The sequence below is a fragment of the Pelobates fuscus genome, chromosome 1, assembly GCF_036172605.1.
Source record: "Pelobates fuscus isolate aPelFus1 chromosome 1, aPelFus1.pri, whole genome shotgun sequence".
NCBI classification, from domain to species: Eukaryota; Metazoa; Chordata; class Amphibia; order Anura; family Pelobatidae; genus Pelobates; species Pelobates fuscus.
Genome location: NC_086317.1, coordinates 307721485 through 307738483, shown reverse-complemented (window position 1 = coordinate 307738483; position 16999 = coordinate 307721485). Strand labels below are relative to the sequence as shown.

Sequence of the window (16999 nt, the reverse complement as noted above, 5' to 3'; positions counted from 1 at the left end):
AATCAAGTAATTCAAGGAACTTTTCACGGCACTTATTCTAAAGCTATCAACTTGTGCCGAATAAATGTCCATAAAATATAAATCTTCAATATGATGAACCTGTCAGTAAACGTAACTGTGTATTATTTGCATAAAATAAAGCAAAAAAAACAAAACAAAACAAAAACAGTTGTAACACCATGGTGGAAATTAAGAGTAGTCGGTTTCTACATTAAAAAGTGAAACTGTTCACAAATGAACAGCTTAAGGCAGCTGTCAACAATGTACCCCACACCAGAAAAAAAAAAAACAAATAAAAAATAAACCTGGTTTAATAATGTCACTGTGCATTGCTACATCACCCACAATTATACACTTTAGGAACCTCAAATAATGAACATGTAGCCATTAAACAAGTTATTAGTGTTCAGACATTTATTACAAATGTCAAAACGTTCAGAAAATAAAACTGACTATTTTGTATTTTCATTAAAAAAGTCAGAACTGGGAATCTTACATCTAAACACAGGTACAGTATGCTGTTTATGAATAAGCATTATTAACTACATTCTTAGAATAGATTTTAGTGCATTGCATTCTTAAAAAAGGAATACGCCATCACTTCATGAACAAGCCCGACCCTCCCGTGCCCGTTCGAGTATCCTACATTAACAATTTTGAGAACTAGCCTAAAACACTGATCTCACTTGATGCTACATCTGCATATCATAGACTGAACTTTCTACAGTTTCAGGCCAAAAACAAAAATCTGAAACCAAAAAGTTGAGTAGAACGAAAAAACATTGCCGCAAATGAATTCTATTGAAACCTATCAGTGTTTAGTTATCACTATCCAACCATTGTGCCAACTTAATGCCAACTTCTGCCAGTCATGACAATATGCAAGTCTGGCAAAAATTTGGTATTAAGATTACACATTCATGTTATAAGTGATTAACATAGATGTCGGAAAGCCTCTTTATCAAGTCCTTTGGTGTCCAGGAGTTCTGCAAATTTCTTGCAGGTCTTGTGGCACCGAAGGAGTTTGTGCATTGCCAAGAATGAGGTAGGAGAAATCAAAGATCAATTGGAATCTGCCTTGAGTGTCAACCTCTGCAACCCTGTTTTGTTCCCCGTCTACAGTACAGACTGTTAAAATTAATTATTTGCACATTTACTTTAGGTTTCCATAACTCAATCAAAAGAGCAGTTGATGAGGCAGCTGCTGAAACTACTGATGAGGGACAGAAGAAAAAGTAAAACAGTAAATGTTTTGTACAATATAGGGCAAAACTGAGCAATGCACACAAATGGATTAGAAATCTGTGTGTAGGAAAAAAGTTAAAACATTAGCTGCTGCCTTTCACATTTTATAAATACATTGTATTTGTTTGCAAGGTTAAAAAATAAAGCAAATGTAAAAAAAAAATTAAAAAAAATTCCTAAGTTAAATAAACCATAACATTTGAAGAAAACAAAAGCCTGGCTGTGCATTATTAAGATCAGCTATAGTTCTCCTGGTCTGTCCTCTTGTGATTGCGCATGATTCTTCTGCTCTCTTAACGATATGTTGGTTATTTAAACTTATAGGAAGTGTCTATGTTAGTAAACCCTGCTTTTTTTTTTTCTTTTTAATCCCAAACCTCAGATGTTTCAGCACCTGACAAAGGCATTATATAGTAAAGCACCAGCTGCCTTGAAAGCTGTGTAAAGACACTACAATCTGCTCCCCTAAATTAGAAACAAAATATGCTAAATTATTCAGACTCCATCTTGACATATCTTGCAAACAGAACGACATTATGCAGCCTGTACTCCAGTTGTAAGTGATCTTGCAGAGATGTTGAAGCCTGTAGGGGAGGTTATCAGCAGTTCCCATTCCGTTCTTTACCAGCTCAGCAGAGAACTCCTGCCTAATGTCATAAAATACACTTGACTGCTTCCACCAGATCGTACAGAAGCAAAGAAAACCTGCATGAGAGAGATAATAGAGAGAGTAACTAAACTTCATTTAATTTTTTAGTCTAGTTATTCACAAAAGTAAAAATGAAAGATGCACTCTAATCAACAGAATCACTTCAGCTCAATTAGTGGTTAATTGCCCAGAGCAGTGGTTACCAATATAGCCCTCAAGACACACAAACAGTCAATGATTTATGCATTCCAAATTATGTTCCTATGAGGATGAAGGTAAAACCTAGAACAGTGGCATGCCTTGAAGACGGGTGCCACTGGCCTAGAGCGCCCCGGCATCACCTGCAGTTTAATGTAACTATTAAGGAAGGTTTTGATGTACTTTGTGACACTTCCCACAGACCGCCCTCCTTTCTGCCCATTCACTATTTAGAACATACATCGACAGTGTACATCTCCAATCTACACTTCCACATTATCAATGCCAATTTTACCCAACCTGAGTTACCATGTGTGTTATCGCATATGAAACAAATGTGCAGGAAGGTACCCAAAAACAGTAACAACATGGACCAGGCAGCATTCCAGCTGGTACACAAGACATGACAGCTACATATTCCATCATTAAATCAAACCTGCAGAAACAAAGCTTTCAATTTAATTTAGTAAATGTTACCTTATCATTACGTTCACATAAGAATTTAAGCCTCTGTGCTCGTTTGTGCATAAATACTCCATCCAGATGGCCAGTTTCTACAGATCGTATCTCTATTGCTTTTTCACCCCATCCCATTATCTGGTTAGATCGAATATATGCTGAAAGGAAAAAAAAATAATAATTGTACACTCAAAAATCTTTTCATTTTACGATGTCATAGCATCATATTTATTTGTTACATAATTCCCATTAATGCATTTGTTACTAACATCAACATCATCTTAAAAAAAGGTTTGCTGGCGCTTCTTTAGATAGTGCCACTGTCACAGGTATGTAGAATGGGCACAGTAATGGATAGAGAAATCAGAAATTTAACCAGGCAGGAAGGTAGATATAAAAGTGGACAATATGCCTTGGGAGTGAGTGACGGCTATTAAAATAAACAATTTAACTAGGCAGGGAGGGATTAAGAACATACACAAGATGCCTTTAGTAACAGGTAGGTAAGAAGCGAGACGCAAGGACATGGCTGCTAGGAAAAAGGCATAGAGCAAGATTTACATTTAAAGCTGGTGAGTTCTATTAAGATACAACTGTGCCAGGGAGTAACCTTAAAGTTCATTTCTTAAGACGAGAACAACACCAATTAACTACATCACTTATAGTGACTGGTGTACTCCGTAATATTACAGTTAACATATGTAACTGGAATAAGATGCACCCACATATTTAAACCAGAAATTTAGAATGTATTACAACCTTCTTGTGTCTCTTGCACCTTCCCGGTGTTTCTTGCAACCACCCTTGTATCTTTATTTGCTGTTGAAATGTAGCCTCACACGCTGTGGAAGTGGATGTTCTTTACCCTCTACCCAGTCTAACAGGAAGCTACTCGCTGCTCCTAGCGTGCAGCTTCCTGTCAGACACAGAAGACTATGAAGATCCATTATCACATTCCGCAAGACCACACTGTACAGAGCTCCCCCTCTAGATGGGCACCCGGACGACCTTCAGAATATAACATGCAGGCGGCTTTCTACTTAAAATTTTGGGGAAAAGAAAGCTTTCATATATTCCGGAGGAAAAAAAACAAAAAACTGTATATGCAATGGTTTCCATATTAAAATAAAAAGTTGGGTGTTAATATAGCACTGGCACAAACTTGTCAGCTAATACATTCACGTCTCCAAGAATTTACTGTGAAGGCCACACAACCAATGTTTAAGAAAATAAGTTTAAAAAAAAAAAAAAAAACACACAAACCCAAAGCACTAAATTAACTTGAATCCACCATTAGATTTAACATCACAGTTCTATTTCACTAAATGATAAAGCAAAAGATCAGATTGCCACAGAAGGACAATGTAAACATACCAACTGATGTAGGCATTTCTCCCCATTGTAGTACCACATCTTTTGTGATCCTGCCATAGGTATTAACATACACTCCTTCATCTTCATAACAGACCAGCAGCTCCATGCCGTCAGTGTTTGGGAGGATAATGATCGCATGTGGCTGAATGCTGCTCTGAATCTGTAAAATAATATGCTTCTATTACACAGTAATATAGGTAGATACACAGAAATCTAAGGAGAACATAACAGGATGGCTTGAAACTGGAAGCGTTTACATTTACAATATATACAGGCCTTCTTTACCTTTCGTGTCTGTCAACGTTATTTTTGCCTGTGAATTACTTTCAATAAATAACCCCATTGTATAACTGTAAAGTTCTGTACTACTACAAATGTAAAATTATTTTATATACATCTCATTAAAAAGATATTTCCAATATTATGTATTTAACCTGTCTGTATACAAAATAAAATAACCATAAGGGACAACCATAATAGTCAAATATCTTTGGTGGTATAAATACCGGTAAGTGTTTTTACGAATAGTATTTAAAAATTTACTTTTTGGGACAAAGTATCAATGTGACTTGGTTTATATAATGTGAGTAACAGATGCTACTTCAAAAATGCTTATGCTTATTCAGACTCACAAATCGCATAAACGCTTTTGGATTTTCTATGATTTAAAAAATTAAAAATAGGAGCTCATTTTAATTAAGCATTTGGTGGCTTGTTTTACACATTAATACAGTTATTTTAACATGGGTTAAAAAAACTAAATAAAAAGAAGTGTGAGAAAACACTGTCTACACACAAGTGAGCATGCTGGATAATTGAGTGCCCTCCTATAGGCACATGATGTCTTGTATGTATGACTTGTATTATGGATTGTTTGTAGGTCAAGTAGCACTGGTCAGAAGATAATTGGACAGAAAAAAAAACCTACATGTGTTGGCAGATAAATATCGTAGACCGCTCCCGAGTCAACATCAACTGCGTGAAATCCTGCACATGATCCATAGATAACTTTCAGCCTCTGTCCTTCTTCTACAGTCAGGTCTACCAGCAGAGGCCTATGTATCAAGTCTCCAAAAGACTGCAAGAGATAAAAAAAAACAAAAACAAGCAGGTTTACAGGTAGAAAATATATTTCTATGCAGAATCCTCATCTGGTTACTGTGAAGACTTACGTGTTTACTCGTGGCTATAATTGTGACCCAAGAATTTAAAAAATCATAGCAATCGCTTACCTTAAAAGCCATAAATTTGTGATAAGGTTTTGGTGCCCAGGCATAAACTTCCACTGAACTCTTTAAAGCAATTACCAAAAACTTGATGCGCTCATATTTGACTGAAATAGAAGAACATACGCAATGTTTCAAGAACAAGTGTGGTCTAAAGTTACTTTTAAACCCAGAAAAAGGTACACAAATTTGTTTGTGTGTATACAGTTTCAAGTTGTCACGCAAAACAAAAAACTGTAACTATACACACAATCCACCACCCACTCAGTATGATTTGAAACTTCCTCAATATGCGAGTTCATTACCAAGCCTCCAGTGCTCTGTTATGTGTTTTGGGAAGTGATGTGTTACTTTGCCCATCTCTGCAGGCTTTACATAGCAGAAATAATTCATAGACCTCTACTAGGGCATTCTTCCCACTTTCATCTCATTCTAGTTATTTCGAGCCCAGGATTACCTCCCTCCTTGATTTCAAAGGGGAGAATAAGTTAATGACCGTGAGCATCCAATAAGCCTAGGTATGCCTATCCGATTGGACATTGTTGAAGGTGTACGTATTAAAAAAGGAATCTAGGAAAAAACGCCATCTACTGCAAAGATCAGCCATGTAGAAAAAAAATATTCTCTATATTTTGTTTGTAGTTGCTCTAGAAATGGGAATTCAAATACTGCAACAACTATTAAAGTTAGACCCAATGTCATACAGTAAGGTTCTTACTACACTTTTCATTTCAGACATACCAACTTTATAGTGCACACAGCCTTCCAGATCACCCACAGTGGTCCACCCTTGCTTCTTCTCAACTTCAGGGTCATTGCGAAGGATTTTATTTCTTAACCAGGATAAATAATAAACTCGCAGTTTGTTCTTTTTTCCTGCAGGAAAAAACAAGCTTCTATGAATACAAGGTTTTACAAACAATCTGACATTATTGCGTGCAGATGGTACATGCCAGACAGACAGACAGACAGACAGACACCAAGAGTAAGTCACTAAGGAACCTCAGATTTGAGCGGACGCAGAAACAAGCCATTAAGAAGACAAGACTAAAATAAGCCCAGTAAGGGCGTGCAGACGCTCACAGGCAAATTGTATTGAGCTAACAGAATCAAGAAGATAATATCTCTGACTGTAAGACTGCCAGGAGGTGTTTCTGCAGTTATTTATAAAAGTATTTATTTTAAATAGAAAATAAGTACTTTTATAAACTGAAATGAAAATAAGCATAACCAGTAAGCAGAAATGCTTTATGTGTATGGAGTGTCCCTTTAACAGAATGTATTCAGAAGAACAATCATGAGAAGATGTGCACATTCCTCACATTACAAGATATTTTACTTTAATTTAAATACATAAATAAATAGAAACAATAATGCATTGGAAGCGGCATGGAATGTTAATTTTCAATTGTTTATTTAGTAAAAGGAAACCATGCCCTACTGACAGTTTAGAGATTTTTACAAAATTGATGCATTTCACAGTTACTCTCTCAGCTAAGTGAGTGGAGAGTACTCCACGTGCCATCAGCTTTGCAATAAGGTAAAGTTGTTCTGGTACGTGGAGTGATTCTTTAAAGCTTCCTTGAGACAAAACATCAACTAGTGTCTATTATGAATATTAAACAATAAGTATCAGCCAACTAAGGGGAGAAATTCATTTACCTCCACAAAGAAGCTCTGTGCATCCTGAGTGAATCCCTATTTAAATTAGCAAATTCATACATTTAATCATGGTGGCAACAGTGTGAACCTATTCCAGCCACAATTACCATATCTGGCATCTCTTGCTTTATATTAAATCACGATGTCAACACTGAACCCCTATTCTAACCACAATTAGAATTTGTTATCTCTTGACTTTTAACTCAAATCAGCTGTAATTATACTGTGTGTAAAGTTCTCTAAAAGTAGGTTTGCCTTTTTATTTTTTATTTTTTTTTTAAATATTACATTTACTTATCCTTATTAACAAATGTATTTTTAAGGTGTGAAAAAAATAAAATTAAATGTACAAATCCACACCTCTACATCCTGCAACTAGATGCCCCCATTGTAGCTCCCTGTTAGTTATTGTTATAAGCTCTGTTTTTTGCAGCAGGCAGTCAGTACAGAGAAAGAATACAGAGAAGTACAGAGAGTACAGAGAATACAGAGAGTTTCGGTTTTTTCATTTGCATGGTGTGCCTGACTATGCCTTTTCTGAACTGGATTGTGATGTCATTTTCTAAATCCTTTATGTAAATTGAATAGAACATGGATACATTCTTTAAAATAGGTTAATACAAATTATAGGTGATTTCCAATGTTTTGATTAATGGTGTAAATTCCAAAGTAGTAACTATTCCCCTTTAATAACAAGTGCACATATAGATAAAATCTATTCTTGAAATAGAATAAAACAATTGTCACACAGACATTCTTTAAAAGCAAAACTATGAATTTTCCACACCTGATATTGTAACCAACACATTAAGGCCTTCAAGCACATCCATTTGTTGAAATCGTCTTCGGTTGATGAGGGGATACACTTTTCCCTGTCCACTTCGATCCAGCAACATTAATCCACTTTCCGTTCCGACTAACAAATTTACACCTATCCAAAAACAGAAGGCCAAGAAATATGAATAGAGATTACCACAGTTTGTTGGAAGACTAAACTATTTCTTTATACAAACATTTTAGCACAAGTCTAGTAACTATTTAGATCATTGAGCCGAAGGAGATGTTGTTAAATTGTTTCGTCCATAAATGAATTGATTTGTCAGAATCAAAAGTCTTTAAGCCACATTCAAATAAATCTATTTGCCCAGGAAATTATCCATGTTCTAGGTGAACTGATTAATTCAGGCATGGTTTAAAATGTACTTTGATTCAGAAGAACCAATGCATTTATGGACAGAACACACTTTTGCACAAGTCAAATAATTACATAAATAAATCACTAAGAGATATTCAATTCAATTTCTAATGAAACCATAAAATGAACAATTATAATAAAGTTGTAATTACATTTTTTGCATGTTTAAAAACCCTTTGGTTTTGAAGTGCAACAAGTGAAGTGTACCTCCTTTTCGGCTTATTCAGGACTCTTATTATTTTCATTTTTATACTATATGTTATAAGTATACATTGTATTAACAAATTTAAATATTTTAAGTAGTCCTCTGGAGCCCATCGAATCTACCTAGGGGAGGTGCCACCACAAATATACTGGCACATAGCTACTACTCCTCAGAGCCAGGACAGAGGGCTCTGAAAAAGGTGAGCATTTTACTTATTTTCACCTTGCACATCATTTGAAACAGACTGGATATTGGTTCCCTTCTTTCCAGGTTTTCTCTTTGAGATACATCATATCGTGGATTGTAAGTGTGATGCTGCCTTAAAAGCATACAAGCCTGATTACGGAGCCAGTTTTCACATACATGCTCATTTAAAATGTGAGTGTTCCACTTCACCACCATTTTATCTGATTTTATTTTGACATACCATCTGCACTACATTGCCTTTTTTATTTCTTTTTACATGTACTATATACCAAGCTTGCTATCAAGTTACATGGGGTAAGTGTACTCCCTCATGCTTTCAGTGCTCCACTTATAGGTGTAGGTCTGCCTTATAGACTTTACTCTTTGGTTTTGTACCTTTTCGTACCTGTCCATTTTCAAACAACTTGAAGGGCACGCATGCAGATGATGACACCAAAAAGACATTAACCAAACAAATATTTAGTCTAAAGCATGCATGTCAAACTCAAAAGCTAACATGAGCCAAAGAAAAAAGGTTTAGGTTCACGTGGGCCGCACAAACACGAAAACGTTAGTTTTCATAAAAAAATTTAGGTTTATTTAGGAAAGTACAGTATGGAAAAAGTTGTCTAAGTGGCACTGGATGTCCTCACGCTCGTAGGGCTTCAAAGTAAACAAAAGAGCTAATTTATTAATTTAGAGACGTGCATCTGCATATAACCAATGTTTCTGTCCAACTACCTTGACATATTAAAGGATCACTATAGGGTCAGGAACACAAACATGTATTCCTGACCCTAAAGTGCTAAACCCACCATATAGGTGGCTTGCCCCTCTTAGCCCCCCCTATAAAAGTTTAAAACTCACCTTATTTCCAGTGCTGCGCGGGTCCGCCGGTTTGTGACATCATCAAAAGGGCAGACTTTTAGCCAATCCAATGATGTCCCATAGGGAAAGCATTGGATTGGCTATAATCAGCATGGGGCACGGCCAAATGCCGTTTTGGCCAATCAGGACCTCCTCATAGAGATGCATTGGATCAATGCATCTCTATGAGGAAAATTCAGCGTCTCCATGCAGAGCCAATACACTGCCCCTCCCTCCACTCTAATTGAATACACTGCCCCCTCCACCCAATCTAATACACTGCCCCCTCCCTCCACTCTAATTGAATACACTGCCCCCACTCCCTCCCCCAATTCAATACACTGCCCACCCCCACCGTTCTAATACACTGCCCCACTCCCTCACCCAAATATATTTCCCTCCCCTCAATTTAACACACTGCCTCCCCCTACCACCACTCTAATACACTGCCCCACTCCCTCCACCAATTTAATACTCTGTCTCCCTCCCTTCCCCCTAATTAATACACTGCCCCCGTCCCTCAAATGAATTCACTTCCCACTCCCTCCTCAAATTTAATGCACTGCCCACTATTCTCTAAAATTAATACATCCCCAATTTAACACACTACACAGTAAGGTCCTCCAAGTCCCTCTTCCCCTACCTAAAGATGAGCCGCCCGTCCTCCAGTTCCAGCCCTGCTATTCTCTTTTCAAGCAGGGCAGACGCTCCTCTGGCTTTGCGAGCAGGAGGGAAGGGGGAGTGGCTGGCCGGCAATCGGCCGTGGGAGGGAAGACAAGAATCAGAAGGAAATCTCTTTCCGGTCTTGTGGCTGGTCGCAGCCACAGCACAAAGTGGCCCCAGGGCAGGTGGGCCGCAAATATATTCATTGTGTTTGACATGCTTGGTCTAAAGCATTCTGCATATACCAGAATCGTATTTAGCACATGAATGAATCAGTTGTTTTCTGAATGGCAAGAATTGATCTTTCAGACAAAAATGTCTAATCTTTATAATCTGCATTTATATAAGGACATTTTCTGGCCTGGTTTAAAATGTGGAACTTATGGAATACACAACAACACAAATAGTTAGCTGGTATAATCCAAGTATATTTATTCTATTTTAAACATTTTTAAAATAGAATAGACCTCACAAAGAATCTTTAGTCAACAGGAAAAAAAAAAAAAGGTATATTAAAACGAACGTTTTCCAGTCGGTAAACAAAATATATCTTGTGCTACTTAGCACTTGATACAGGGATAGTACTGCTGGATATATGGCAAAGGAAACCAAGAGCTGAAATGAAATGGTCAAATACAAAATGGACCAAGTATAAACATTAATGGATGTACACACGAAGGCAATACTTGAGATTTCATGAGCATATTTGATTCACCTTCTCCATATAATGTTAACCCCTTAAGGACCAAACTTCTGGAATAAAAGGGAATCATGACATGTCACATATGGCATGTGTCCTTAAGGGGTTAAAGGGACACTATAGTCACCAAAACAACTCTAGCTTAATGAAGCCGTTTTGGTGTAAAAATCATGTCCCTACTGTCTCACTGCTCAATCCTCTGCCATTTAGGAGTTAAATCCCTTTGTTTATGAACCTTAGTCACACCTTCCTGCATGTGACTTGCACAGCCTTCCTAAACACTTCATGTAAAGAGTCATCTAAAGTTTATCCTTCCTTTATTGCAACTTCTGTTTAATTTAGATTTTCTTATCCCCTGCCATGTTATATAATTGCTTGCTAGACCCTGCAAGAGCCTCCTGTATGTGATTAAAGTTCAGTTTACATAGAAAGAGATAACACTGTTTAACCCCTTAAGGACACATGACATGTCATGATTCCCTTTTATTCCAAAAGTTTGGTCCTCCGGGGGTTAAGGTAAATTACATCTGATTGAAATTGAAACCAGTTTTTTTCCATGCAGGCTGTGTCAATCAGAGCCAGGGGAGGTGTGACAAGGGCTGCATAAACAGAAAAAAAATGATTTAGTTCCTAAATGGCAGTGAATTAAGAAGTGAAACCTGAGAAGCATGACCTATACACTAAAACTGCTTCATTAAGCTAAAGTTTTTAGGGGACTATAGTGGTCCTTTAAGACCAATATTTGTTAGGAAAAAAATACATTTTATGCACAGGATATAGAACATGGTCTGAATGAATGACAAAATCTGACACAAAATGACAGAGCCAACACAAAATATAGCCTGCAAATTTGAATCTGCAATTTTTCTTGAATTGTATTTGGTTAAGTGTTTAAGGTTCATTATCACCGCCACAAAGGTACTCTTAAAACAGTTTGTTTATGTATTCCATGAGCAACTATACAAAGAGAAATGTTTTTTTTTTTTTTATGGGTTAATCACGTGAGGATTAACATGTGTGCCATAACTTACCCCACAATGCAGCACATAAAATCTCAGAATTAAATCTCTTCTTGTATTTGCGTATTTCCGGTGTGTCACTCTGTGGCCTTGTGTTTGTGGGATTAACATTAACAACAGATCCTTTCCTGGTAGGATCTTGCCTCATAGCATCTGGCCTCAGCGCTTCACTGGAAAATCCCACTAAAATAAAATGAGTATTTTTATGGTTAGATTCCAGTGTGCGCAAGTAAGTACCTGAAAGATATAAGCAATCAAATGTTCAATGAAATAATCATCATGTTTGAATTTGTCATTACACGGCATACAGCAAGCAGGGGAGGAGGCAGCAATGCTACTGGAGAGAGACTAAACAAACATGTTCTACACAGGTTGGTCATATGGTATATATTTTCACAAAGTATAAAGAGGTAAGCAGTCACACAGTTCTGTGCTAGGAATTTTGTTAAATTTGTTTTCACTGTAAAGTGAACCAGTTACCTTAGAAACACTTTATAGTAATTCGAACATGTTTACATTTTTGAATGCTTTTGCCCTTATCTCTTGTGCTTAGAGCTTCCTCAGTGTCATAGTTATTAGCATGCACCAATCATCATTTTCTTGCACAATGTTGATTTTACTTTATCCCCTACCCCAAGGAGTACAGGTATGTTTAATTTATTTTGCAATATCTTGAACATGATTTGTGGGCAGGCTAATCAGCGTTTTTGTCGAGCATAGTGCAACAGTCATATTGTAATGTCTTATTATATACACACAGTGTTAAACAAAAACCTAGACGAAGATACGGGTAAGAAATTTTAAATTCGTATTATGTTTTCTACTTACATATGTGTTTAGCACAGTGTCTATGCAAACAGGCTCTGAATAATTTTTGTTGCTGGGCCAGGCACACATGGGATATCTCTCTGTGGTTATCTGCTCATATAGATCTGACAACAGCTAATTGTTCAATCTTGTACGTGCCAGACATTTAGTATTTATTTTTGCTTTAAAGCTATTTCCACACCTCCCAATATTTAAAATGGACAAAGAGAGACACTTTAATTTTACGGGTCTGAGTGAGGGTGTGGCCAGAGGTGAGGCTGTTCTGAGAAATGTTTGGTGACTTACTAATGACTATTTATAGAATTCAAAATTTAATTTAGAACAAGAACAATGTATTTATCTATACAGACTGATTTCAAAACATGTTTATTGTAGTTTAAAGAAACATTCCTGATTATTATTGTTGTGGAACTCTGTTATACACTCAGACACACCAACAACACGGAGCTCCTAGAAAAGAGGCACAGAATGCTTTGGGCCCAAAATAGAGTCTGTCCCTTCTGAATAGGGACAATTGGGAGGTATGTGTTTCTGCTTTAGGTGAAGTTAGCCTCTCTAATACCCAACAAGCAGAAACTATTAATTTCTTTCCTCTCCACTAGATGCAGACATGGATAAAGGAGAGTCAAGTTCTGTCTATAGAAGTCATTCAACAAAATGCATATTTGAAGGGGTCTTGCGGATGTGGAAGTTATTCAAATGTTACTTACATCAGACATGTGATATCTACTTCTGATCCTATTTCAGATTTCTAATGTGTGCTATGTTCATTCACAAATTAAACAGAAAGAGCTAGTACGCAAAAAGTAATATTTCGTTTGCAGACCATGCCAGTCTGTATTCTGTAATATTCACAGTATTGTGAAGAAAAAGATGTCGATTTTCTTTCACGGCACTGCTGGTTTGCCTTTACTTCGAGTAACTGGATTCCAGCAGGTTTTTATATGCTGGCAGTGGAGACTTCACGTCTACCTACATTTGGTAAATTCAACAACATTGCAGAGGTTGTTAGAAGCAGGGTAGCTGTTAGCCTGGAGCACAAGAAACACACACCATGTACAATATGGCAACACAAATCAGTCATATATACAGAAAAACATCAGATAAAATAAAGCTAGCGCTACTGAAGATTCACTGAATGAGCAGCAGTGAAAGTTTCAAAGGTTATAGATGTGCCAACCAGTTGGTAGAAGGGAGAATAGTATGCCTCTTGTCGTGTTCAACCAAACAAACAGATTATTATAAATATTAGACACCCTTCACAAAGTTTTGATATTTCTATATTAAAATGTATTGCTATAATTTCTCCATAAATATAATTTATCTAGATTGATGTATTAGAATTTGAGGATGATGATGATGATATCATGATGACCAACAGTTATGAAACTGAAATGTATGCACATCTGCAGCTGCATACTCTGTAAACCTGTTAAGGTGTTACTGTCAATGCATCTTCCCAGCCTGACCGCCTTTACACTTGTTTACGCACATTTACTTATTTATACTTTCAGAAAGAAAAAAAAACTCCGTAAGCTACGCAAGCACTACATATCACAAAATAAATAATATATGCCATATACTGCTATTCAAAAGGTTAAATACAAGTCTACTCCAACATGGTAAGTAGTTGCATATTTCAAAATCTGAAGCTCAAGCTACTTACCCACTGATGTTACAGTTGAACCACTAGATGGAGAGATCTGCAATAATCGAGGATCTATAAAAGGCGTGAATGAGGAGGAAGATTTATGTTTCTGGAGTGTGTTGCTGGCTGATTGCGTCTGGAAGGCAAAGGGAAAATGTGATTACCAGATAGATTGTGTGCCGTCTAGAAAGCGAAGAAAAATGCTTTCATCGGCACATGTGAATAGAGAGGTACATCAAGCGACAAGGATGCATGTGGGTTACAGTGCTGTGTTAAAAGGGCAGTGGGGTGAAAACTGGAATCATGAATGTTATAGGGTGATTTGTGATGCAAAGGGGTTGAGATGTGCGGTCATTACAGTGACTTTATTAGCTACTTAGCTTCCTGTATAACTTACATTTGTAGAAAGACATGAAAAATAACTTCAAATAAACTACGAAACAAGAATAAATTAAGGTACTCTTCTCCGTAGCATTTAATGTAGGTAAAACCAAAAATACAGTTAAAAAAAAAAAAAACACACAAACAGTGTGAGGAATCCTAGGAAATATCTGCTGTTTGAATGTGATGTCGTAGAGACCAGTGCTACATCGTGTTTAAACTGAAATTGGATAAATACTTGCAAAAACATAACATACAGGGATATAATTTCTAATTAGAGGGGTAATAGCTGCTTGATCCAAGGAGACATCTGACTGCTATTTTGGGGTCAATAAGGAATTTTTTCCTAGTTTGTTGCAAAATTGGAAGCGCTACAGACTGGGTTTTTTGCCTTCTTTTGGATCAACAGCAAAAACATATGTGAGGAAGGCTGAACTTGGATGCAAGTCTCTTTTCAGCTATGTAACTATGTAACTATAACCAAAGTTCTTATAAGCAGGGTCCTCTTCTACTTCTGCACCAGTTATACAGTCCGGCCTTCTTGGACATAAATGGAGCAAGTTATAAATTAGAGAAAATTACCTTTAAATGTGATTTGTAGATTTTACATGTGGAAGAATTCACAGCCTACTGTAATTTGGTAAGAAACCTGCTTCATGTGTGATGTATATACTAATTTTTACATTTAGTTTCGAGTGGACTAGTATTTATTGTTTTATTATGTTTGACAAACTTTCACTCACTCTACTTACTCCAAAATAAAGGTTTTATTTATATGAAATCTGAATATATCACTTAGTGTGTTTGCGCTAACATGGACTACTAAACAAAAGATGCAACTCTTAAGATATCTGGGCAGTGAAAGCACCAAGATTTATTTTAAACTAATCAAGAATAAAAAAGGGCTACATGTATATTAGAGACTCAATAAATGTCAGCGAAAATCTGTCATGGCCACTTTATAGAACTATGCTTTTATAAACTACCATGTGTATGCAGTAGAACTGCCCCCTTGAGTTACTGTACAATGTGCAGAGCTATATATTATTCATAATCCTGAAGCATAGCATAGAGTCAAACATCACGCAAAGGCTTTTGAAAGCCGGAACGCAATCTTAATATGTTTTAGTATTCAGTAGCAGGCTGACTCATTGTAATTAGATGCAAACCAAATACTGCATTTTGCTATACTACACCTCAGTAAGGTAATTGCAAAAAGGAGGCACACTACCAAACAACTCCGTTCCTCCATTTAAATTAAAAAGTGTTATGTAATACTATTCTATTGCCTGCCAGATCTCTGTTTACCATGTAGATCAAAATACTGCTGGTTATACATAAAATGCAATTCATGTACTAAGTGATCATCACTAAAGCAATTGCCATGAAATATACCGGTAATTAATTTTGTATTCATTTTCTAGAATTGCTATTTATATTTAATTGCCATGTATTTGTTGCCAACACTAAAGAACAGGCAGAAGTGCCAGTACACTAATTTGACAGTGTAACACAGACACTCTGTAGTTGTAACCATAATTAGAGGATTTACAATATTAGCCATTCTTCAAGCCACCATACAAAAGGTATGAAATTATACGCGAGCTGCTGAGAAAGCTTTGAAATGCTACTAAAACGAAGAAATAAAAAAGCAGGAAGCTGCAAAAGGCTACTACAACTACAAACAAAATAATAAGAAAAAAAAATAAAGCAGCACAAATACACTCGTAGCAAGCAAGCAGCCTTGTGCATTGTGACAAACTATTCTAAACACAAGCCTAAACAAAACAAAGGCACAGCTATTCACCAACACACAACCATGGGAAGTGAGGTGTACTGCACTATGGGTAGCTACTTAACTCGCTGGAGTAGCTAAACCAGTAGATCTTCTACTTGTAGCCACACTTTTTATAGTGTCTGGAAGATTTAGATCACGAAATATATATAATTCATTCAAATTGTATGGCAGATACAGCTTGATATCTAACCATTGCAGCATTTATAATTATCCCTAATACTGGCCTTGACACTCAGCTGCCCAAAAGCATCAATGTTTTTGTTGAATTGCCTTGTGTGTGCAGAAAGTGTCTAACCCACTATATCTATGATGTCTAGTACTACTATGTAGTTCCATGCTGTTATTCTCACACTTTGGAAATAATTTAAAAAGGATATTAATGGCAGGATTTGAAATACTTTAAAAATAGTATATAGAATAAAATTATACAGTGTGGATGTACTGGTTAAAATAATTGTCTGCTGTATGCCAGTCTAGTTGACAAATGGACTGAAAATAAATCCATCAATCACAGAATGGGATCTAGAATGACTTGAAATTCTTCATGAAGAATGTACATAGAACATTTCTGGTGTATCTTATACTTAAACACTGTAGCAGATATTTTTGCCCATGGACTAAAGAAAGACTTGTTTGTGATTAGGTTTTTTAGGACTTTTAGGACATTTTAGCTTAAAGAGGTGCTATTGATGTCAG

General features: G+C 36.5%; 1 protein-coding gene across 4 annotated transcripts in view; it reads right to left on the bottom strand.

Moving 5' to 3' along the window:
- Positions 1-1581: 1581 nt before the first annotated feature.
- MAP4K4 (mitogen-activated protein kinase kinase kinase kinase 4) overlaps positions 1582-16999 on the bottom strand; it is a 153446-nt gene continuing 138028 nt past the window's right edge. For all 4 annotated transcript variants that reach the window (XM_063458449.1, XM_063458458.1, XM_063458467.1 and 1 more), the window contains 9 exons: positions 14143-14260; positions 11661-11831; positions 7601-7744; positions 5893-6027; positions 5158-5258; positions 4854-5003; positions 3926-4085; positions 2570-2709; positions 1582-1950 (listed from right to left, as the gene is read on the bottom strand). In XM_063458449.1, coding sequence (XP_063314519.1) covers positions 1867-1950; positions 2570-2709; positions 3926-4085; positions 4854-5003; positions 5158-5258; positions 5893-6027; positions 7601-7744; positions 11661-11831; positions 14143-14260 — 1203 coding nt within the window. In that variant the 3' untranslated portion in view covers positions 1582-1866. The remainder of the gene's footprint in view (positions 1951-2569; positions 2710-3925; positions 4086-4853; positions 5004-5157; positions 5259-5892; positions 6028-7600; positions 7745-11660; positions 11832-14142; positions 14261-16999) is intronic.